We start from the raw sequence: 25178 nt of genomic DNA, 5'->3' as shown, positions 1-25178 counted from the left end.
TCCCTTCCCGCCCTGGGTTGAGCTAAAATCTTCCTGCCCGCGAGCGTTACTCATCAGCTCCCAGGTGTGCCCTCCCTCGCTTCCCTGGGCATCTGCCTCATCCAGGACAGCAGAAGCCCACGAGGGGACACAAGCCAGAGGAAGCAGGGCTCCAGCCCGCCGTCGCAGCTCATTCCCTTCCCTTCCTCAGGAGTGCCGAGTCCTTGGAAATTATGCGTCCCTGCGTGCCATCGTGTCTGCTCTGCAGAGCCCCTCCATCAGCCGTCTGCAAAAGACATGGGACGAGTTGCCAGGTGGGTAGGCCGTGCTCCATCCAAGCACCACCAGGGCGGACCAGACATCCCCCGTGCGACTGCCATGGACCCCTCATTCAGCTAGGACCATCTGGGAGGCAGCGGACCCTAGGGATGGGGACTGGCCTCCTTGCTCGGGTCTCTGAGACTCTCTGAGACCCTAGGCAGTGGCTCCCCCCTTGTCACATCCTGGATTGAGCCACACTGGAGATTTCCAAGGGTGTACTTCGCAGCAACGGAGCCCTCATCGGCAACCAACGCTGTTAGAAACAATGTGCTCAGTCGGAGTGGGAATGGAGGCCCCAGGTGACCGCAGGAGAGCCTCCACCCGAGTCCCACGGTGACCTCAGAGCTCCGAAGAACCCGGGGAAAACCCTCGTCCAGGCCCCAGGCCCTTTGAACCTTCCGGGTTCTCAGCCAAAGGCATTTCGCCTTCAACCGCCCCGGGTTTTCTTTCCTCCTTTCCTCTCCCCTCAGGAAGAGCTCTCGAAAGTTGAAGAGGTTCATCAAAGACCAGTGGGTGAGCAGGAGGCAGCTGGTGAAGGTAAGACGGAGGCTGCACATCTGGAAGGAGGGGGAGCGAGAGGGGAGGGGACCCGGCAGGATGAGCTTTGGTTCTCCTGTCACGTGAAGTTGGTCAGGAAAAGATGGACAGGAAGAGGGATGTGCTAGCTCCATGGGCAGGTGGGGGCAGTTTGGGACAGGAGGCCAGGGGCATGGGATAGAATGGTGCGGGCTGGACTGTTCCAGGAGGCTGAGGACCTGGCAGAAGGTGCCGGTGTCTGGCTTCCATGCTGCTCCATCAGCTGCCCTGCATCTTCCTCCTGGCCACTGGCTGGAGCGAGTGGGCGGGCTTCCTTTCTTCCGAAGTCAGCCCAGTCTGTGCTCAGGAAGCCAGGGCCCCACTGCTCCTTCTGTCTTCACTGTGCCTCGCAAGAAGGGCACCCTGCCTGCCTGAGGGATGGGCACTGCCGGATCCCACGGGCCGGGGGCACTCAGGGGCTTCCCAGCCTTGGGACGGACACTGGACCTGGGACAGATCTGTGTCCCCTCGGTGACTCCCCACTCTGGCCCCTAAAGTGGGCGCTGCAGACAGTCCCAGTGGGATGCTCACCCAGGTCCTTGTTGGCGATGACATGTGCCCCGGAGGGCAAGGGCAAGTGCCCAGGGAACTGATGGCTTCTTCAGGGATCCTTCCCGCCCAGACGTCAGAAGTTTCCTCGTAAAACAGAAAGGAAATGCCACCCCGCAGTGCCCTGGTCGCCCCCTCCCCTGCTAGTCAGACGTGGCATTCGGGGTCCCCATCCTGAGCGGATGAAGAAAGAATTCTGTGCAGGGGAACTCCCTGAGGGGATCCTAGGGAGCTGAGGGCTTTAGCAAGGCCTTGGCCTCGGCCTGGGATCAGAGACTCCTGGGCGTTGGGGCTGGCAGAAGCCACTTGACCAGGCCTCCTGAGACACCTCATCTCCCTCCATCCGTGGCTCGGCCCAGCTGGGGGCCCGAACACAGCCTGAGAGTCCCGAGGACAGCACTGTGGTCAGCGGCTGGGCAGAGGGTGGTGTGAAGGCAGAGGAGACAGGGGCCTGTGGCTGGGAGGGGGAGCAGCCTCTCCTCTGGGGCCCCCTGAGCAAGTCCCTGCCCCTGTGTGGGCCTTGGTCTCCTCATCTGGGAGCCAGAGGGAGATGAGCCGTGGTGCAGGCCTCACAGTGGGTGCCGAGGCTCAAGGGTGGGGAGGAATGTGGGGAGCTTGGACCTGGCTCCAGAGGCAGGCTTGAGCGGAGAGCAGTGATGACGGTCAGATGACGCTTGGGCCTCAGGAGACTGTGGGAGGCAGACAGAGTTCGTCAAACCTTCCAGACGAGGTAACAGGTTCAGGGAGGCCTGGGCGGGCCCAAGGTCACACAGGAGTGAGTGTTGGAGCTGGGATGGCTCTGGAATCAGAGCACCCTGGAGGCGGGAGCCGCAGGGGCACCAGGTGACTGGGGCCACATGTCCAGGGTCCCCGATCTGGGAGGGGTCTGGGAGGACACTTGGAGGGGAGCGTCGGCTCACTGGCCCTGTCAACACCCTGGCAGGAGGCGACCTCTATGTTGACCAGCCTGGAGACGGGCCCCACAGGTGCCCAGAAGGTAAGGGTGCCTGTGGAGGAGGGGCCCAGGAGTCGCAGGAGAGGGGACTCCCCTTCCTAGCCGGAGGTCTCTACCAGCAGAGAGGGAGCCTTTCTCCTCCAGCCCTGCTCCTGGTGCCACAGACCTGAAATGCCTGCATTGGAAGTGACCAGGAGGAGGCCTGGAACGGATGGGCGCACAACGGATTTGGGACAGGGAGGGGCGGGGACCACGTACCCTGGGTTTTGCCAGAGCCGGCTGCTGGGAGGTGCCTGGAGGAGTTTGGGGTTCCTGGAGGAGAGAAGAGGAGGAAATTGGGGGGAGGCCGCCTAGGTGGGTAGCTTGGGCTGGGCAGGAGGCTGGGGTGAGGAGTGGAGGAGAGGTCTTTGACGGCTCCTGAGAGCGGGATCTCATCACCGTCTCCACCCCGCTGGCACAGGGGCTCATCCCCTTCCTTGGCACATTCCTCAATTACCTACTGCTGCTGGACACCAACATGGAGGATTACCTGGAGGTGAGTGAGCCTGGAGGTGGAGCTGGGGATCAGGATTCGGAGATTTGGGAGGAGAGACTTGCACTGAGGCTTGAGCTCACAACCCTTGGCAGAGTCCTCTCGTGAGGGCCTCACAGCCACCCCGGGAGCTGGGTGTCATGGCCATCTTAGTGATGAGTGAATATAGGATCCAGGTGAGCCGCCAGTCCAGGCTGCCTGACTGCGGAGCTGCTGGAGGGTGTGTCTGAGCTGGACTCAGCCTCTCCCTCAGGCCCCGCCCCTGCAGGGAGTGAAGCCAGGCCCCTCCAAGGCAGGAAGCACACGAGTGGCTGAGCATCCCTTCCTGCCTGAGGCCTCAGTCTGTCTGTCTGTCAGAGAGGGCTGTCTTAGAATGTCCCTGAGCCATAGCCCCGTGGCCTCCTTGCTCTGGAGCTCAGAGTCTTGCCCGGGACCCATTCCCGTTTCTGGTAGCGCCTGCTCCCTGGTCGACCCTGCTGGTAGTGCAACCTGAGAAAGGGTGGAGACGGGGGCTAGCTATGGGCTAAGGGGGCTGTTGCTCATGGGCTTTGGCTCTCTGCCTTCCAGGGAAATGAGATCAATTTTGAGAAAAGGAGTGAGGTGAGCAGCTGTGGCCTCCCCGTGCGGAGGGTGGGGCTGTGGCAATCAGAGACTCCTCCGGGGAAGACCTTCTCTGGCCCGATGCCTTGGGCCTTGCTTTCCTTGGGAGAGTTCGGCACCCAGAGCTGGGAAAGCCGTCCCATTGGTGCGTGGGGGAAGGGGCTGGCACCAAGGACACCTTCCTGCAGGAGGAGCTATTTCAAGCCAACTGTGAGAACGAGCAAGTCCTGCACGGAATTGGAGGGAAGGAGGGTTCCCATGTGGGCCAAGACCCCAGACCAGCTCCTTGACCCTCTTCTCACCTGTCTGAGTCCCCAGCACGGTCCCCCACCCAGGCCCCGTCTGCATCATGTCCTTTCTCCCAGGAATTCAAAGTCACCGAGCAGATCTTCCTGCTCCAGGAGGCAGTCCATCTTTACCACATTGAGGCTGAGGAGCGATTTGGGGCCTGGTTCGAGGCCATGGAGCCCCTCAGCGAGGATGAGAGGTGAGGCGGGGCAGGAGTTGGTGAGGGCAAGGCGGACTCTCTCTGATGGCCAGCTCCAGGGAGCCCGTGCCCGTGGCTTCCGGGTCAGTCCCGGGGCTTGTCGCATGGTCACCCGTGGGGCCCTGGGACTCCAACTGCTGGCCGTCTCTGGGAGGGTCACCTGAGGTGTGGCTCCCGGTAGCTGAAAAGTCCCCTCTGTCCTTTAGCTACAGCCTGTCCTGCCACCTGGAGCCCCCACAGGAGAGGGCCGGCAAGATGCGCCGGTTTTTCCTGCCCAAGAAGAACCGCGCGTCTCTCAGCTCAGGGCTCGGTGAGTGTCCAGACAGGCAGGGACTGAAGCCAGGGGCTCCGGAAAGCTTCGGGCTAAGCACGGGCCTAGGGAGATGGACAGCCGGCACGGGGATCCCAGCTCCACTGCTGACCAGGCCTGTGAGGGACAATTCCCTTGACCTTTGTGGGACTCAGCTTCCTCTTCTGTGAAATGGGTGAAGCGAAATGCCAGCTCCCATGTCAGGGACAATGGGGTAGTGTTGACTGAACACTCAGGACAAGGTTTGGAGCAGAATGCAGTGGGGCTGAGGTGTTGGGCTGGGATACTGGTGTGACCCCCCCAATCATCAGTGTCTTCTCTTCAGTCACCAGACCCCTGACGCAGAACCCAGCAACAGTGGCAGATCCCGGTCCTTCCAACAGCTCGAGTGCAGCCTGCTCTTCAGCGGCGGGGACGCGGCTGGGAAACACGCGGGGCCCCAGGCCGGCTCCTCCCATGCTGATGGGGAGAAGAACATTCTAAGCCTTTTCCTGGGAGCCCTGGAGCCCAAGAGGGAGGGGACGACCTCACCCCACAGGCCTGGCAGCTCCACCCCAGCGCCTGTTTACCACTTGGGAAGGGGCCGTATTTCTTTCGTGTTAATAGTTAGTACTAGTTTTGAATTTGATGTTAAAATCCTGTTTCTGTTCCAGCCTGCGAGTCACGGTCTGGTTCTTTCCCCTCCTGTGCTCGTGTCAAGGAGACACAGACTCTCGCGTTCCTCCTGGAATGAAGAAATCTTGCAGGGTCTCGGCTTATTGTATGTGAGAGAAGGGAGAAGGGCCAGGCCCCTCCCTGGATACTGAGGGACACCTCCGCGCCCCCCCTTACTCAGAGGACGGCTTCATTTCAGTGTGGTTCACGTGGGCCAGGAGCAGAGACAGCACCCAGAGCTCCTGGCATTTAGAGGGTGGAGGTACTTTCACAGGCAGAGCAACAACCACTGGAATGCGGGTGTCTTTAAAATGGCACGGGCCAGCACCACGACCTGCCCCAGGACAGTGGCTGCTTTTCCACCCCTTTGGAGGAGAGGCCACGTTTTCGGCTTCTCTTGTGGAGGTTCCTCTTCACCAGATGTTAGGAACTTGTCGTTTTCTAATGAGGCTCTGGACAGCAGCAGCTCTAAGTGCAGAGAACGATGTAAAAGCTCAAAACGTGCATGTGGAGGGTCAAGGCCGGAGAAGGTCATGTGCAGATGGACTAAGGGCAGGCAGGACCCTCCCTCCCCCGGCCCCTCTGGGGGCTCCATGTTCACCCTTCACCTGGATTGGAATCCTCTGGGATCCTGGTCCACGGCTCTGAATTCCTTTCCCTGCAAGTTTGGTATCCAGGGGGACAGATCTGTGATGCAGCTTTGAAGGCTACATCTGGGCATCCTTCCCGACGCATCACTGCTCCTTGTCCACCAGGATTTCCTGCCTCCGTGCACTTCCTTCTGCAATTCTTGGAAGGGCAGAAATTCCCTCGAATGCCTCGGCCTCTCTGTCCCGTACCTCGTGGCCACTCCTCCCTGGCAGGGTCTGACGGATCACGGGTGGAGTCTGCTTTGCAAACATTAGATACCCTAATCCTGGCCAAAGAATGACCTATACTCTCCCTCGCTGCCCAGGGTGACATCTGGGCCCCTGTGGTTCTGAGGTGTGTGGTCTCAGGCAATCACCTGTTCACACACTCAGGCATGTTGTTTCTGACTCATCCTAACGGGGCAGGAGGACCTGAGCCTATAAACCATGCAGCCCCTCGGAGGGCTGTGTTCTCTTGCCCAGCCTTATGCTCCGTTTATGGTGTGGGTGTGAACCTTTCCCGTTGGAAGCTTTCAGAGATGAGTCGTGAGAGGAGGGTGGTTGAGGGGTCCAGCAGGGAACGCAAGCAAACGGATGACGGGTAAACACAGCCTGACAAAATTAAAACACTTAAATGGTTCCAGTCTGGTGGTGAGCAGACACTGCTCCGAGCTCACTCCAAGAACCCACCCGGTGACCAGGAGCTAGAGGGTTACCACCTGGCATTTTGAACGCCCACCCCCCCCACCCCACCCCGGGAAAGACCCTGTAAGACTAGGACCACAGGAAGTGCTTGGCCCTTCTGAGTTCTCCCCTCCTTTCTGATGGCTGCAAGTGTCACCCAGACACACAGCAGCGTGAACCCTGCCAGGGAGGCCTCCTCAGTACGGCCAGCAGCTGAGGAGAAATGCTGGTTCCCAGCAGCCCAGGCCCTTCTTGGTATGGCACAGCCATCCAGGAAGGTGACTTTCTAAATGGAAGCCGGAGCCGGCTGTACCTTCCCGCCACAGAGAAAGAGAAGTGCCAAGTCCCAAGGCTAGTGCAGGCCCAGGAGGAAGACACCGTGTCCAAGGGGTTTCCCTCACAGGGCCGTGAGGCTCCTGAGAGCCGACCCTTTGGTTGCAGCGCTTTGTTTGTCATGAGCCTACCAGACGGCAGAGGACAATAACTCGCTGCCTCTTTGGGCTTCCAATGGCCAAAAATGAACTGATCGCCAGCAAAAAGAGGCCCACATGTGCAGCACCTGTATCTCATCAGTCTTTATGTTACTTTGATATAAATTTTAGAGAGAGAGCTATATATATATGTTCACTCACACACAAATATATCATGCACTCTAACTTATTCCAAACAGAATCAAGAAATAATACTCATACTCCTCAAATGCACGGTTTTGCAGCTGGTTCCCTCTCGGTAGCTGGTATTTATAAGCACCTTCTTCCAGGACCCATTTCATCTTCCCTTCGCCCTCCACAAACCCCGCGGCTGGTCATGGTGCTCTGCCTGGTTAGGGGACCATAACCTGCCTTCCTGAAGGGTCTGGGTCATGGCAGTCCTACCTGGATTGGATTCTGCTCATTCCCTGGGGACTTCAAGCCCAGGACGTGCTAGCCCACAAAACGCGGTCAGGAATCTCCTGAAGTCCACACGTGGGCTTCCTCCTCTCCAGGCTGAGGAGCAGAGGGAAGCCCGAGTCCCAGAGGAACACGAGGGCTCCAGACAGTGTCTGCTTTGCATGTCAAGATGGAGAAAACTCAGGGGAAACTCTGAGGGTGAAGCAAGGCAGTCCGTTGTCATCATTCTCTGCACTGAATCCACCCAGACGGTTCCAGCAGAGGCTCCACAACAAGCAGCCCCAAGCACCCAGGCGGGAGGCCGGCTGCGCTGTCCTGCCTGGGCTTGCCCAGTACATGCATGGTCTACATATTTTGCAAATGACCACAGCTGAAGATGCCCAAGGGCTAAGATTCACCCTGAGCTAACATCCATTGCCAATCTTCCTCGGTTTTTTTTTTTTTTTCGCTTGAGGAAGACTAGCCTTGGGCTAAGATCTGTGCCCATCTTCCTCTATTTAACACGTGGGATGTCTGCCACAGCATGGCCCGATAAGCGGTGTGAATGTCCACAACCGTGACCCGAACGTGCCAATGCCGGGCCTCCAAAGTGGAGTGGGCCAGTTTAAGCCCTGCGCCACCCTAGGTTATTTTAACACATCACTCTCAGAAACTGATAAATCTGTCACGTGAAGGTAAGCAATTCTAAAGAGGATTTCCATAATACTGCAAGCTCCATCCCTCCAATAGACAATCAAGTCCTAACAAGCAGCGGTTTATTGTCACGTTGCTGATGCCGGAAAAGGTCTCTGTTGACAGCACGATCCCTCAAAGGCCTTGTCCATTTCTGTGAATCCAATTTCCAGCACATAGAGATCTAAAGATTGAGGCAAATGTGGTCTTTCCTCCTTGCAACTCTGAATTAACATGCAATAAAGAGCAGAAAAATGGAGACCTGGAAGCAGACCTCTTATTTGAGAACAGAGATATACCAGCGCTTTTGAAATGATCTTTGGAGTCTACCGGAGTATTGCACAGAAGGAATGATCCATTCCGACTAGGTAGGTTTTACTGTGTCGCTGTGAGGGCGACAACGGAATCATCCCGCGAATCGGTAACTCTCTGTGACTTTCAAGCGCAGATAAATAATATACTTCGGAAAGGAAAATGCGAGAGCACCGTGAAACGGAAAGCCCTCCTTGCTCTACTCAGCTGAAATCCAGTCTCTCCTCCACAAGAAATCCCTGTCTATGCTTCCTACGTCCCACAGAGGAGTTTAATAAAAGAAAAGGATTGGTATGTCTTGAAGTTGCAAGAGCTCAAGCAAGAAAACGTGGGACCCTTCAAGGAGACGTCAGTGAAGTGCCGGGCTCCATCTCAGGGGCACCAGCGTCTCCTCTCTTTCCTGGTGCTGTCAGCACATCCTTCTTGGGCGCTCACTTTCTCTGCCTGGCTGCTGAGCCTGTCCACAATCGCTCTCTCCCGCCCTCTTCCCCGTCCCCTCCTGTTTGCTCAGATCTTCCACAGTCACCAGCAATTGTTGGCCGTGGAGCTATGGGATGCCCAGACCAGTTCCCAGAATCATCTCTGCCAAATCTGAGGAAGGGCAGGGGTGTGTATGGGACTGGACGGGGCACCCCATGCGAGCGCACCCCGCAGGAATTCACCTCTGCTGCAAGGTGCAATTTTGCAAGGCTACGGCAAGTTCCAAAGGGCTTGCCACTTCTCTCCTGCCAGCAGACCTGTTGGGGCTGGTGCCACGTGCTCTCCCAGTGACCCCTCACTGCTGGGTGGGATGGCATTCTAGTAACTGGCCTTCTGAATATGTAACTGCGCATCCTCAAAGAGATGGGAATTCTTAATCCGGGCTTTGGTTTGGGTTGATTCCCACGATCACGCAGCTTCCTCTGCGAAGACTTGACCATCATCACTTCTTTTCCTCTCGTCCTGTAAAAGTAATCATGAAACTGGACCCAAATGAGAAATGAAGCATGGCTTCTTAGGACAATTATCTCAGTTTCCCTGTACTTCCACCCTTCCTCTCTCCCTCTGGAGCTCTTCTGACCTGTGTCCCAGGACATCGTCAAGCAGATTTGGGTCAAGGACAGAAAGCTCAAGGTCAAAACTCAGGACTGCTCCAGATCAGTTTTCCTCCCCCGTCTCGTAACACCCCCTCCTTGTTTCAGTGTGATTTTATTCTCTTTTATTGCTCTTGCCATTCTCATCTGTGCAAGTCCTGGCACTCTCTCTGAGGACACGTGATCCCCCAGCTTACTATAGATCCCAATTCCCAACCTTTCTGTGTTTTCTGACTATTCCTTTGGTTAACCCATTGGCCAGTTGTTGCTCTTAGCCTCTTTAGGGTCTAAATCAATTGTGACATTATCAACTACCCCACTCTTAGCGACTCACTCCCAGGTCCTGACATTTACATAACCCAAACGATCATGTTCACAACTAAATAAGTTAGAGTCCAGCCCCATGGCTGAGTGGTTAAAGTTGCGTGTGTTCTGCTTCAGGGGCCTGAGGTTTGCGGGTTCAGATCCCAGGTGCAGACCTACTCCACTCATCGGCCACGCTGTGGAGGCATCCCACGGACAAAGGAGAGGAAGACTGGCACAGATGTTAGCTCAGGGTAATCTTCCTCCTAAATAAAGAAATAAACCCTTCAGAAAATGTATTCATCCACCACAAATTCCTGATTTCCAATATGTCTTCAAACATTCGTACAGAAGATACCTGTTCCTTCAGATCGGAAGTGATGCCAGATCACCATGTCCTCACTTTAATTTCCTCGTGGACCTGTCAGTCCTACATTCCACGGACTGTGATCTCAATAATTTCCTTGAAATAATCAAAAATTCCTTACCACTCGTCTTATTTGTGTTGTAAAACCCGGGAGATCCTGATTATCTGCTTTGCCATTCTACTGCTAGTCTTATGATAACTGCTGAAGAAAAAGCACACAACACGATATTTTGTCATCACCATAAAGACAAAATCATCTGCATCAACTGGGAAGCATCCATAATGCCTGGACATTTTTTTTTCTTTTTTCATCTCTCGGGTCAATAGCAAAAACACCAAGGCACTCAGTTAACAAATGGGCAAAGGAGTAGAATAGCCATTTTTCCAAAGAAGACACACAAATGGCCAACAGCCACATGAAAAGGTGCTCAGCATCACTAATCTTTAGGGAAATGCAAATCAAAACCACAAGGAGATATCACTTGACACCGGTTAGGGCGGCTATTATCAAAAAAAGTAGAGGTGACAAATGTTGGTGAGGTTGTGGAGGAAAAGGAAGCCTTGCAACTGTTGATGGGAATGTAAACTAATACTGTAATGATGGAAAATAGTCTGGAGGTTCCTCTAAAAATTAAACCTAGCGTATAATGTAGCAATCTCACGGTATTGTGTTTTGTACTTCAAATTTCTAACAGAGTATATATTCTGTTAAGTGTTCTTAAAGCAAAATAATGATAATAGTAAAGGGGGTGGGAGGAAACTTTGGTAGATGATGGATATGTTTATGGCCTCGATGGTGGTGATGGTCTCATGGGTGGACACTTATGTTCAAATTCATCAAGTTGCATATGGAAAAGTATGACATCATTACCGATTCTTCTGCACCTTAAAACACAACATGTCCTCATCCAGAAAATGAATATTGACTACGTCTGGGGACAGACGTTAGTTAGACTTATCGTGGTGATTATTTCACGATACATGCAAATCATTATATTGTACAAATGAAACTAATATAAAGTATATGTCAATTATACCTCAATTAACAAGCGCACACATCATACAAGACTATTTGAACACTGTAAACGAGTTCAGTGAATCCCTGAAAAAATCCCATCCCCAAATGTCACAGGAAGCAAGGAGGATGAAGTAAGATGGAAAGTTGTTGTGCAAAGCTGCATGCAAATTAAAATCCTTTAAGTTGCGTTCAGCTGCTGTCACTGCAAACCAAGACAAGCATGGACAGTCCTTGGTGAGTCAGCTTCCGGTCAGCTCTTCCCCAAGGCCCGGCAGTCATGCGCCCCTCCCCTAGTGGGTCACTCTGCTCTGTCCTCCAAAGTGGCCAGCAGGAAACCCTGGTAAGATTCTGGAGGACAGCCGCTTTCTATCCTAGATACTCACGTTTTAACAGACACTCGAGATGAAATGTCAAGACTTAAAAGCATAAGTGTCTATTTGTGTAGTGTAGGGTATAAGGGAAACCATAGGAGGTCTTTTCAGCATCTCTCAACTCATAATGCAAACATAGCCCTGTCTTCAGAAGGACCGTCCTTGGTCTTTGGTGCAGAGTAGGGCATGTCGCAGGTGGCACGAAGGACAGGTTGTAGCAGCACTATCCTCACTCCAACAGAACTATCTCACTGGACATGACCCCGTGGGTCTCCAAAATAAGTTACTGAACATAAAGAAAAAAACCTTTCTTGAGAGGGGCAATTTTACCGATCAAGGGAAAACTTCTGAATTTTCGCATCTTATAACAAATAAATGATATGTCCTATTCTATCCTAATGAGGTAGCATGGGTACTTCCATAATAAATACTTTTCATTTTCAGTTCAAACATGCTCAGCTGCTTTCAAAAACCAAAAAACCAAAACAGAAACCCAGGCATGTAAAATTAAGTGTTTTAACTTGATAAAGTACTAACACAGCAGTGGCTTCTAAGGGAAGAGCTTTCAAACGAAATGATCATTTTTGGTAATGACCGTAGAAGATGGTGCTATCGCTGTGAAAGGATGGAACCAATCCAGAACGAGCCAGCTTTTGATTAAGGACAACGGAATTGAATCAGATGCCAGAAATACTCACTTGGAAATCAAAGTCCCATCATCATCCCTGGAAGCATTTCTGGAACTTTCCCTTTGGACACAAATTTTTGTCTTCCAAAGGAGCAGACATAATACAGAGCAAATAGCAGACAGAGGAAGATGAGTCCCAGTTTGCCAGGCACCAAAAGGGAATTAGTGGCCCTGAGTCACATCTCTAGGAGCCCCACTGGGTGAGGGCTTTCACCAGGACCACACATGTCCACTCAGCAAGGGGAGTCCTCAGGGATGTTCACCTTACTCCCCAGCCCATCGAAACTGAAACAAGACAACCCAGAGAGAGAGAGAGAGAGAGAGAGCACATGTTAAATTCAATGAGTTGGGGGGCCAGCCCCACGGCCACGTGGTGGAGTTCCCGTGCCCCGCTTCAGCAGCCCAGGGTTCGGATCCTGGACAGGGACATGGCACGGCTCATCAGGCCATGCTGAGAGGGCATCCCACGTGGCACAACCAGAAGGTCCTACAACTAGGATACACAACTATGAACTGGGGAGGGGAGGTTGGGGAGAAGAAGAAGGGGAAGAAGAAGAAAAAGATTGGCAACAGATGTTGGTTCAGGCGCCAATCTGGAAAAGAAACAAAAAAAATCAAATGAATTGCTCACGTAGGGCACGCAAAGCGTCTAACTGTGAGGTGAAACAATGGAAAAACAAACTTTCTGGCCTCCTGGCAGGAACCTTGTTCTTTAATGAGCACAGGCCTCGTGCTTCACTGTCTCATCCCCTGGGATGATGCTGTTTGGTGCGACAGAGGATGAACTTTCCCTGCAGAGGTCAACATGCATTTGTTTTTATAAAATCAGGATTCTGCTCTATACTTTCATATCTCGGTTGTCAAATATCCACTGTGATTATAATCATTTTACTATTATTTGAGACAATTTCAAAGGTTACACAATATGCAATCAAAAGAATGTCCTAATTTGTTCCACAGTGGCCTGAAGGGAAAGTCACCAGACAACAGGCGGGGAGGGAAGGCTTACTTCAGCAGCAGTTTGAACAAAGGGATCTCGGAGGACCTGACGTTTTGAACTAAAACGGAGTAGAGAGTAGGAATACGTGTGTGGATCCTGGGGCGGAGATGAAGGGTGACTGCTCAGTGTGCTGGCAGCAGCAGTGCTTGTTCTGTCAGGTGGTTCTGAGAGTTTGCGTTAAACATCACTCCCTGGATGTCAACTGTAGTCATCAGACGAGATCGGAGACCGAGAGGTGAAGGGGTGTCTAGTTGGCGAGGGGGAGTTAACAGCTTCCGTTGGAAATATGTTTGCTTAAGGTGCCTATAACATACACCTGGAGCATTATAGCTCTGAAATAAGATCTGGACGTGGTTTTTAGACATCGTCATCATAGAGATAACAGTGGAAGGCATTGAAGCAATAGAAGAAATGCACAAGAGTACTGAGACAACGTAGGGTCAATGGAGAGAATAGGGCTCACATTGAGTCCTGAGCTTTCGCAATAGTGCTGTGTGAGAAGGACCCTGTGAAGGACACCAGGGAGTGTGAGCTGGTTCACAGGCAGTCAGGAGCCTGAGATGTCGAGAAACGGAGGACAGGGAATCATTCCAAATGAAAATCGTGGCCCGGTTCTGCGTTTGTTCCAAGTAATAGAAAGATGCAGAAACACTCTTTGGATTTAATTATGGGGAGATAGCTGTGATATTATCAAGATTGATTAATACACAGACCATTGTCTGAAGTGTGGGGGAGTGAGGAGCTGGTAATTCCATGAACACTGATCTTTCGGCTTCATTGTGAAGGGGAAGGAAGACGTGGGGCGAGAACTAGAGAGAAATGGGTTCAGGAGAGGCTGTTGTTTCAACAATGAAGAGATTGAATGAGTGAAAGGAATTCGATGGGGGAGGGGAGGGGAGATTGCTAGCAGAGAACATGACGTTTGGAATCAATAATAAAACTTCTCTAGAGAGGAGGAAGAAGGGAGACAATTAGGCTAAACCAAGGATCAAGATGAATTTTCAATGGAATCAGGAGAGGAGTCATTGATGGTTAAGAATGGTGGGATATTTGTAGACTTTGCGGCAGTGAGCTCAAGTATTTCTTGTAATGATCTAACTCATCAACATAGCAGGAGATGACCCCCTTGGTGGAAAGTGAGGGGAAAGGCAAGAAGTTTTTAGATTGGAAAGGCTCGGTGAAGGTCTGAACTGTTTCTGAAGCCCGGAAGGACGCACCAACTATCACGGCGCCGTAGGATGTAAAGGGAAGGAAAAGGAGGACATGTCGCTTCTCTCCTGTCAGGATGTGTGTCTGCTGGCACAGCCTGAGCCAGCAGCTGGGATGGCTGCTTTGTGTCCTGAGAAAACAGGGTCCGAGGTGGAAACCTACACCGAGGACCGGGCCGGGCAGTTCTACGGGAGATGTGCAGTGACATGTGGAGAGCCCGCGCTGCTCAAATCACAGCCTAATGTGCTAATGACATCTGAATCCCCCAATACACAAACACGCACTGTGGTAATGTCTGGTAACACCAGCTAAATTGACAGGAAAAATGTCACAGCTCAGTGTCATAAGATGGACACTGAGCATCCTGGCTGCTAGAGTATTTCGGGTCTTCGTTGTTGTCAATCTGGATGTTTCAGACATGCATCTCTCTTCTCACCACTGAGACTGTGCCTGTCGCCTCCTACTCAACCTCTGAGGCCCCACTGCGATGCCGTCGTCTTCCCTGACGCTTCCTCCTTGGCTGGTTCACCGTGTGCTCTCTGTGCTCCTGACGGTTTGCCCCTCTTTAGAGCTCTTTGCACGTGGACCCAGAGTTATTTCTTTACCCTGCATCTTTCTGGCTGGTTTGTGAGCAGGGTCTGTCTCTTATTCATCTTTGCAGCTCTGTTCTTCCACACAAGAATGCCAGCAGAAGTTGAGGGACATACCCTGAAGGGAAGACTTAGTGATTGTATTATTGGCGGTACTTTGATGTTTTGTTTTGATTTTGGTGAGGGTGCTAGAGGGTGGACTGCCAATCAGTGACAGTCCCAGTCGCTCAGTGCTCAGCTTATTATTTTGACTTGAATTTTACTAATGAGTTTGTGTCATTTACTCAGTATACAACATGCTTGATTGGGCTAAATGAGGAGAATTCCATAACTCAGGACCTGCAGGGAGGCTGATGCATGCACAGCAATCTGCAGTACTGTCCCCAAAGTGGGATTACACAAGTCTGGGCAAAGTCCTCGGAGGACCAGGAGAGGGGGCCCAAGGAGGATGTGGTTGAAAACCAGAACAGTGATGACATCGCTTCACATTTTGCTCCCTTGACACCCTCAGACCTCAGGGCTTTGCTGTCTATGATCATTCTCAGAGTGCTGGGAAGCCCGTTATGTATCGCACTACTGCCGTCCCCACTACTGTAGATTTTGGTAGAGTGTTTACCTTGGCTTTGATTGTGTCTCTACAGAGCCAGCCACCTGGTGGTCTGCTCATGTCGGGTCACACTTGATATTTAGCCTTTTGTGGTCAGAGACAGCGCTGTCCTGTGTATTCATTCCTCTGGGGCCTAGAACACAGCAGGTGTCCAATCACTAGGTGGAAGGCATCCATCCTCATAGAGCCTTCAACTCTGTGCTTTGTAATTATCGACTTTAACAGAAAGATTTGAAAGTACAGTGCTTCGCAGTAATTTTCTGATATTGTCAAGAAAGACTGTCCCATCAAGAATATGAAGCGTATCTTTATGAAGTGTCTTTACTTGAATGGGGATTAAGTTGGCTGCCCTGGAGACATTTTCCTGTCATTTCTGTTCGTCTACTTGCTAGTTGCATTGTATCTTTGATAAGTACTTTCTCAAGATATTGAGCAGTGTTTGCTAAATCTTGACTTCTGTTTCTTTTATAGATAGTCACTGATGATTTTCTCCCATTCCTATCGGTCCAAAACTCTTTCATAAAGAACAGATTTGAGTATCTTCTTATTCACTGTGGAGGCTTTTGTGGTCATGATGTATATCTCATAGACTAGACCTCAGGGATATGATGCTTTTGATTAAAGATGAGTATTTATTATATTATTATGGTGTATGTAGGAGGAGAAAAATTGAGAAGGAATGATGGTTTTCAGTTTCTCAGGTATGTGTATATATATATATATAAACATATATATTGAAAATTTTGGGGGCCGGCCCAGTGGCGCAGTGGTTAAGTTCGCACGTTCTGCTTCTCGGCAGCCCGGGGTTTGCGGGTTTGGATCCCAGGTGCGAACATGGCACCGCTTGGCAAAAGCCATGCTGTGGTAGGCATCCCACGTATAAAGTAGAGGACGATAGGCACAGATGTTAGCTCAGAGCCAGTCTTCCTCAGCAAAAAGAGGACGATTGGCAGTAGTTAGCTCAGGGCTAATCTTCCTCAAAAAAAAAAAAAGTTTCTTAATAATGGACGTGTTACTTTTTAACTCAGGATAAGATAAAATTTAAAAAAAAGAAGCTTGTTTATGATATAAAGGTGGAGTTGAGAACTGGGATATAATGCAGGTAAGTCATACCCAATGGAATTTACTGCAGAGCCGTGTGTTTTCATCCCGCCATTGACAAGGTGGACATTCACGCGGGTCCAAGTCAGGCTGAGTTTGCCTGGTGACCAGCTCTTTCTTCTGACCATCACCTCTGGGATGTGAGTTGCTGTCAGTGGCCCTGCTGTGGGGACCAGGGCCGGTCACAAGGTCTGCTGCAAGCCCAGGAGAGTCCCCAGTGATCCTGCTCCAGGGCCAGAACATCAGCATACCGGTGACTCCGTGTGGCTTTGTTTCCTGGGTGTATCTTGTAGGTAGCCTTGTAGACTCATCGGGTCATATTCTGATCCCTGGAATCTATGACCACGTGGCTCCTCTTACTGAAGAGGAAAAAAAAAATGTACGAAGCCATTGACCTGGACCTAGAAGAATACCGGAATAGCAGCCAGGTTAAGAAATTTCTGTTTGACACCAAGGTATGATCACAAGTTGATGGATAATCTGAACAAAGAATGATGGTAACAAATATTTTCCCAAGGCTTAATTTACTGTGTCCTGTTTATCTGCACATCTTAGAACTGAAAGCAGATGTTAATTCCAAGGGGGACTTTCACTTTCAAGGCCACTTCCCTGTGGTCTAGATCAAGCAGACCTTTATCTGGGGTCCCACTGGCACCGGACTCAGGCACCTAACCGTGGAGCAATTGCTCATTTCACAGATGCGTTTTTCCAAATCAGTTTTCTGGACTCAATCCCAAGCCGGCCTGCAGCCGGTGAGCTGGGCTCCCTAACTGTTTAAAGATTGAGGATAGTCTGAGGTTATTCCAGCTCCATGACCCTAATTGTTCATTTTTCTAGACAAAACCAAGAGACTTAGGGGCTAATCTGTAGACTGCCACGTCACTGCTGCCTTGGTGTAATAAGTAGACCCAAAGCCGAAAGCGTTACTGGCAAATTTAGATTTTTTCCTTTTCCCTTCTCCTCCTCCTCCTCCTCCTTTCTAAAACGCTTGCCTGCTAGGGTGTTTGCTAGCTATGGCTGGTTCCTGGGGGAACAGCCAAGAGAGGGAGAAGCATGCAGAAGAGAGCGATAGAGTTTCTTATCATGAAGTGTAGCTCTTCCTCAGACTAGCTCTACAGCGGCCATAGCAAGATTGAAAACTGGCTCAAACATCTGCAGAGTTCTTTGAAGCCTTCTGAAAAATAAAATACATTTAGCACACAAATTATCATCGCAATGACTGGGATAGAAATTTATAAATGAACCCAAGTTTCTGAAAGGGCCCCTTTGCCATCTAGTAACTGCAAACTTCAGCGACGAGGGGCCCTCGCCAATGGGAGTGGCTTGGGCAGGCGAAGGCAGCAGAGATCTCGTGTCCTGAGGGGAAAGTCCACTTGTACTGTTTGTCCAGACATATCTAAGTGAGGCGATAATTAACTTGCCATTAACCGTGTCACAGATGTACAGAAATTGGTGATGCAAGCAATACAATTCAACTGAGTTTTAATTAAACATTCTTTCATATAATAAAATACTTTTATTTCAATTTAGGAGGAAATTCTAATGCACCTATGGAGGTACCCATCTCTTTCTATTCACGGGATTGAGGGCGCCTTTGAGGAGCCTGGAGCTAAAACAGTCATACCTGGCCGAGTTGTAGGAAAATTTTCAATCCGTCTAGTCCCTCACATGAACATGTCCGTGGTGGAAACACAGGTAACAAACGTGCATTGTTCTTCTGTCCAGCAGCGCCGTTCCTGAGAGCCACATGCCACACAGTAGTGAGCAACTCAGTTGTTAGCATTGAAGTATCACTTTTTTCCAATACAGAAGGGACTGGAACAAATGTCAAGAAACCAACAGGATTTTTGTTCAGTAAAAATCTCTTCCCTCAATTATATGCAATTACAGTCATCAGACAAATAACCATTTGGAGTTGGAGTGATGGGAAATTTTTGAAAACTAAATGGTGCATAAAAAGGCAAGATGGGTTTTACACACAGACGGAGAAGCTACTTGTCTACGGCTGGACTGAGCCGGAAAATCTTTACCCCCAGCGTTGGTTCGTCCATGATGTCTGAAATGAACCCCCTGAAAGCAGCCACCTTAATGAAAATGTTTGTGTCTGGAAGGAGGTGCGTGCCTGAAGTATCGACCTATCATCAGTGTACCTCAAGTTGCACAGAAGGTAGACTCTGAAGAAGGGAGCTCAAGGAATACCTCGGCGCCCTCTCTCCATCCACTGTCCGCTTTTATCGTCGTCTTAGCGCTAATTACATTCTCAAAGATCCTCCTTCCCCTCTGCGTCCCTCCGTCTTTTTGTTTCCATCTTCCTCCCTCCTTCCCTTTCTGGATGGACTGTTCCTCCTCCTCACAGCACACACTTTACATGAGCGCAGGACGGTCTTCGTCTTGCTCACAGCTATGTCCCAGCACCTAGAACAGTTCCTGCCACGTGACAGGTGTGCCTTAAATGTTTGTCGAAGGGATGAATATTTCAGAGTATGGAGTTTTTCTCTGGTGGATTTCCATAATGGCAACCGGAATGGAGCCCAGGGGAGAGAGAAAGATGCTGTCAATGAGCCTCCTTCACAGCTTAGCGTGAAATTGCTCCCACTTTTTGGAAATTTCCAAGTGTGTAATGTTCCCAAAATATTCCTTAAGATACTGATAAGTCCAAAAAGAGGGATATTCAAATTGAGAAGTTCTACTTGTGTTGTGTTTCATAATTACCTCAAACATTCATCATATTTGTATTACCCACAATATCATTCAAGGTTTCATAATTACCCAAATTCATAATAAGCCGACATTAACAGTGAGACACTGTGGTCGGGGAGGGGTGGGGACGGGAGGGGGGATTGGGGGGTCTCGGGAGGGGTGGGAGTGAGAGCAAGCATTCCTCACACTGGGCGCAGCTCTCCGTCCTGGAGACCCGGCTCACTCCGCGTCCTCCCTCTGGAAGAGCTGAGGGAAAATCAGAACGCTTGAATGCGTCAGCTTGGGATTCCAATCAGTTTCTTGATACAAGGCTATGAGAGCTACTCAAAATTTTCTCTTACAACTGAAAATGTTACCTTTAGGTAAAGCAGCATCTTGAATATATATTTTCCCAAAGAAATCGTTCCAACCAGATGGTTGTTTCTATGGCACTAGGACTACACCCATGGATCGCAAATATTAAAGATAATCAGTATCTTGCAGCAAAAAGAGCCATCAAAACAGGTTAGACTTATGCTATTTTGATTGCTGGTTTACACTGGGAACAAGGGGTGGTACCCGGTGGGGCTGTAGATAAAGCAGACACTTTTAAAACTTCACTGTGGACTCTCCTTTTATATGGGCTGCATTACTGACGGTAAACGGTGTGGTTCAGGGCTCTTTACACACACTGTCTCATGAATCCTCCCAACAGCCCTCCCCGGGGTGCAGATTAAGGCGAGAAGAGATTAAATAATTTGCTGGAGGGCACTCAGCTAGAAGTAGCGAAGCCAGGGTTCAAACTCACGTTCTGGAGACCTGAATTTGGGGGAAAATGATGGACTTGGAAACCTCCCAACCCTCCTTCTGCAAAACTCATGGAAATATTGGCCGATACATAAAAACTTTTAAAAGCACAGCTGAACTTGCACGAAAGTAAAGGAAGTCCTCTGGGGTTAAAAATGAAGAAGCTAAACTGTAGTGGAGCGAGCAAGCTGGCACCGGGCTGCCCTGTGGGGACTTGCTCTTCCCGGTCACAGAGCTCTGGGTTTAATGGCCTCCAGACCTCCTTGGAGCACTAACTCTCTGCGTCTATGAGTACAAGGGACACAGACGTCAAAAATTAGAGGACAAGTCCAACACCGAGAGCCATACTTCTCTACACAATCATCCCCACTGCCCTCAATTGTAGCAGTATTTTACCAGTAAAATTTGGGGGTGAAGAAAAGAGGAAGAAGAGTTAGGAAGTTAAATGGAATGCCAGCTGAAGAGAGATGTGTGATTGAAATGTCAAATTCAACAGTAAAGACATGAAATACAGGAAAATGCAGGAATGCATAAGGCACCTTTTTGTCTGTCTGTGTGCTAAACCAGTCCTGCCAACAAAGGACAGTCGTCTGCCACATAATGAGTTTTTCGTCAACAACGGACTGCATGTATGACAGTGGTCCCATAAGATTAGCACCATATCACCTAGGCGTGTGGTAGGCTATACCACCTAGGTTTGTGTGAGTACACAACAATTAAACCATCTAACAACTAAATCACCTAACGATGCATGTCTCAGAATGTATCCTGTCGTTAAGCAATGCACGAGTGTACATCATCTTTATTCACATTCACGCCTTGCTCTGTGGATCCAGAAGACACGGCATGTTCTCTTTTGTGTCTTCATTTATTTTTCATTCCCACTCCATCTCTGGCAACTTTCCCTATAGCCTAGAAGGTTTCAACTCATCTCTTTCTAGACCCCAGGATATCCATTAAAACTGTTTCCTGGGATACCTTGAAAGTTGAGTACAAACACTGCAACATTCAGGTGAAAGTTGAGTACAGCGATTTATTCATATGTTGGTTACAAAAGAAACACAAAACACCAAAGAAATGTGTTCCTAATATTTAATATTAGTGTTTCTAATACTTAATTCGTGAAGCAACCATAAAAGTAGGTAGGTACATCTTCTGTGGTACTCTGGCCAAAAACACATGACCTCTTCCAATCGTGAAAAAACGTCAGATAAACCCAAACTGAGGGACATTTTACAAAACAACTGATCAGTACTCTTCAGCAGGGTCAAGGTCATGAAAGACAAGGGAAGACTGAGAAACAGTCACAGACAAGAGGAGACTAAGGAGCAATGACAAAATGCCATGTGGGATTCTGCATTGGATCCTGGTACAGCAGAAGGGAAAGAGTGAAATTCAAATAAAGGCTGAGTCTAGTTAATAATATTATCCAATGTTAATTTCCTATTCTTGATAATTGTACAATAGTTATGTAAGATGTTAACATTAGGGAAAGCAGAGTAAGGAATATATGAGAACTCTCTCTGTACTACTTTTGCAACTTTTCTGTAAGTCTAACGTTACTTTAAAATATTATTTAAAAATATTTTTTGAAAGTAGATAATAGTAAATAAGGCAACCACAGTTTTCTTCTTGACTCTATTGACTATTTTAGAATATAAATTGCATGATATCAGGACGCTTACTTATCCCAGCCACCAAATTTCATGGTGGGAAAAAAAAAAAAAAAGAAAGAAAGATAAAGTGAACACGACATTTGCGGAGATCACTGGGGGTAGTCTTCTCATTAATTTATTCAATGCCTTCTTTTCCTGTGTTTCAGTGTTTGGAACAGAACCAGATATGATCCGGGATGGATCAACCACACCAATTGCCAATATATTCCAGGATGTTATCCAAAAGAGTGTGATGATGCTCCCGCTGGGCACTGTGGACGATGGAGAGCACGCGCAGAAGGAGAAAATCAACAGTGAGCAGGTTCTTGAGGGGGCTGATCTCTCAGTGTGCAAACCACAGGGTGTCCACATCAGTAACCTTCCGACATGCTGCATATTTTAGATTGAATTTATGTCATCAAATCTTCCTGTTTAAATTGTACACTACTTTTCCTCCATTATTTGAATGGAAATAACAGTTTCTCTTTATTTCTTCTTTTGTTAGGTGGAACTACATAGAAGGATCCCAATTATTTGCTGCCTTTTTCCTAGAGACGGCTAAGCTGCATTAACAACGACGGGAACCTTCCAGCTTACATCTGAGCTGCTGACATATCCCCTCTCTCACATCCCTGGACAGGAATAGAATCTAAATATCCAGAGAATTTCTGTCCAGTAAACAATATTTTCCCTCTTTAATACGTCTTTGGACATTTGGACCAGTAATAAACTATTTTAAAGGTAGAGACACTGGAAATGGCTTAATGTCTCTGTTGCACACCTCTCTAAAGTCACAGCTACCTTCAACAACTTGATTTCCCCAAGTCTGGCCCCAGTAGTCCCCGGACTGGACTCATTCTGCCCTTCCAGCACAAGGAGGGTTCTTCGATTAGACTTCTCTTGCCATTTGATTGGTGGAATTGCTCTAGTTTGCTGTGTCCTGAGGTGCTCAGGACACATAATCATTCATCCACTGACTGTCAGTACTTATGTCACCGTTGCTTTCACCACACATTCCTTTTATATTGTTAATAAAAACATTGGTCTACCCCACCGACTACCATGATTTCCCTGGGGGTTCATTTTCAGATGAGTTATTGAAGCGTGATACATATTCACTTCTTGCCTCCCCTTCACTTTTTCCTTTCTTGAAAAGTTTTGAAACAGAAATGACCAATATTCACACTCTTATGCCATTTGGGATTCCTTGTGAGAAGATGCGTCTATCTTTATTCTAAGCCTCTTTACCTTTGCTGTGAGTGACGCCAGCCCACCGCCCCTCCTGCATCCTGTTCTGTCTCACTACCCCATCGGGAGAGGCCACTCTCCCTCTGACACCTGCGCACGTGGAAATTCACCACAGCAGAATCAGCCCTGATGGAATTCTCTCACCCCGTTGGGATTTTACTCAGTGACTACATCTAAATTGTTCAAAGCTTTAAATAGCATCAATTTTAGACAGAGAACTGATCAACCTGACATCAGTAACACATCCCAAATTTAAAGCTGTCAGCTCAGGTTGCATTCATCAGTCATTTCAGTCGACCATCTTGTTTGGCTTGATTGGATTTGATGGTGTAAACAAATAAACAAAAGCACGTAAGTTTTCTACAGCTAAGTATAAGTAAACAAATCACTTCAGTCTTTATGAATTCACTATTTAAATAGCATTAATGGAGAAGAAGTTAAGGGTTTATTAAAAATGTTTCTCTTATGATTCCAAATAAAAACAAAGTGCCACACATTCCATCTCTTTGTGGGTGCTTGAAACGTCAGTTTTAAAGCTTGCTGCGTCATCTCTAAAACGGCTGGATCATGGGGCCAGCTTACCCTGCCTCTTGTCACAGAAACGGGACCCACCTGTGGCATCAGCCTCGCTGAGGCATCCATAAGGAGCCACTTCTTCTCTGGTGCTGGACAACATCAAGTCCTCTTGGTTAAATATTCGCAGGTGTTTGGTACTCGTCACTATTTAAGCACAGTCCATGCTCGCCAGATTTGGTTGAATCTTGTGAGGTTTTCGGATTCCGTGGACCTACCTGATGTATTTGGCAGAGGTCCCAAGGACTAACTGTACACGAGGTTTCTGACGCCAATTTATATTTTAACAAGGGTGTTCATAGTAGTCAATTAACAAAAGTTGGTTGTAAAATATAACCATTTCTGAGCAAGGGAACATCAGTTTTACCAAGTCACTAAATAAGAAGATGTATTTGCTGATCTGCATTCCTGCTGAATCTCTGAGACCTGCAGTGTCTTGGTCAATTATTCAGCTGCCACCAGGTGAGGAGAGGAGGAGGACGAATGAGGTCATTGAATCTAGGAGATTCCAACCCTGGGATGCCTGAGTCCAGAGCCGTGGTTTTCTGCCTCCCCGGGTCATGATGGGTCTCCCCAGCTCTCATTGATGGGTCCACGTTTTCTACCCAAACCCAAGCCATGTGGCTACCTGGGTCTTGCTGTGGTTTGGGAGCCAGATAGGAAGTATTTTCCGGATAGATTACATTCAGAGGGATGACAGAAATCCGCCCAGTGATTAGCCAGAAGACCAATTAACTAGTAATAAGAAGACAAAGAGGTTGGGGATAGAGAAATTTAAGTATTTGCTTTAAAAAATTTTACCAAAGAAGCATATGCACATGGATAAAGATGACCACCCAGTATACTTATTGGGAGTATATAGTGACATGATCAGGAGGGGACGTCATCGTATTGAAGGAGGGCAACATGTCAGGTTTGGGACTGTCCAGGTTTGGACTGTCAGTTAGATTTGGTAGATGCTCTTATGGAAGATAACGAGGACTGGGAATGTTCTTGGTTTTACGTTGTATTCATAAAAATAAACCTTGCGTGAGTGTGTGCTGGACAGTGCAAGAGCCCTGTGGTGACACACGTTCTCTGCACTTGCAGCTGGAGGAAGGCAGTCGGCCACAGACACACAAAGAACCTGGTCTGGGCTTCTTCTCGCTCCACATGTTCATTCCAGCGCATCCCTCCCTCAGCCTCTGTGTTAGCCAGACACCAGCCCAGCCCAGCGCAGCCCAGCCCCCTCTTCTGAGAACTGGACCCCGATCCTCCTGCATTTTTCATTAGAACCCGTTAGAATCCGAATTCGGCTCGTGGCTTCCTAGGGTCTGCGACTCTGAGGACCCCTGCTAGGAGCATCCAGAGGCTGTTCTCCTAACCCGGAGGTGCGCACGCGCCTGGCACAGCAGGAAAACCTCGCTCCGTTAGAGGAGGCCTCAGAGGCGCCGGGCATCGCTTGGGCCGGTGGAGGCGGAGGCCGGCCGCCCGGCCCGCAGGCCTCCGGCTCCCACCCGGCCCGGGCGCGTCCGTTTCTCCCGCACCGCCCTCGGGGTTCTTTACCGCGGGCGAGCGAAGGGGTGGAGTGAGGAGGGATGGAGAGGGAGGAGGCGGGATCGCCCGGGGGTTACCCGCTCGGGGAGCCGCTGGAAGTGCCAGGTGGCCTTCCCGGTCAGACGCCGCCAGGCTCTCAGCCTGACGCGCGTCTCCCCTTCCTTAGATTGACTCCTTCGGCTTTCCGTTTTCCTCTTGGGGAG

The 25178-nt window shown here is 49.5% G+C and overlaps 1 protein-coding gene and 1 non-coding gene across 3 annotated transcripts; one reads left to right on the top strand and one right to left on the bottom strand.

Moving 5' to 3' along the window:
* Nucleotides 1-591: 591 nt before the first annotated feature.
* MIR8924-3 (microRNA mir-8924-3) lies at nucleotides 592-686 on the bottom strand. Its single transcript, NR_128029.1, has one exon. It is a non-coding gene; the product is annotated as a microRNA mir-8924-3 (primary transcript).
* A 1445-nt stretch (nucleotides 687-2131) lies between these two features.
* On the top strand, nucleotides 2132-4962 carry LOC138922547 (ral guanine nucleotide dissociation stimulator-like). Of its 2 annotated transcripts, XM_070259111.1 has the most exons (7): nucleotides 2132-2268; nucleotides 2369-2422; nucleotides 2841-2915; nucleotides 3480-3512; nucleotides 3878-3999; nucleotides 4206-4309; nucleotides 4635-4962. In XM_070259111.1, exons 2-7 carry the CDS (start codon nucleotides 2381-2383, stop codon nucleotides 4790-4792), a joined length of 534 nt encoding a protein of 177 aa, XP_070115212.1. In that variant the 5' UTR covers nucleotides 2132-2268; nucleotides 2369-2380; the 3' UTR covers nucleotides 4793-4962. The 2 variants fall into 2 exon arrangements, with proteins under 2 accessions (XP_070115212.1, XP_070115213.1); XM_070259112.1 differs by lacking the exon at nucleotides 3480-3512 and having other exon boundaries at nucleotides 4635-4960.
* Nucleotides 4963-25178: the final 20216 nt, after the last annotated feature.

The sequence above is a fragment of the Equus caballus genome, unplaced genomic scaffold, assembly GCF_041296265.1.
Source record: "Equus caballus isolate H_3958 breed thoroughbred unplaced genomic scaffold, TB-T2T haplotype2-0001090, whole genome shotgun sequence".
NCBI classification, from domain to species: Eukaryota; Metazoa; Chordata; class Mammalia; order Perissodactyla; family Equidae; genus Equus; species Equus caballus.
This window is presented reverse-complemented; position numbering and strand designations above follow the sequence as displayed.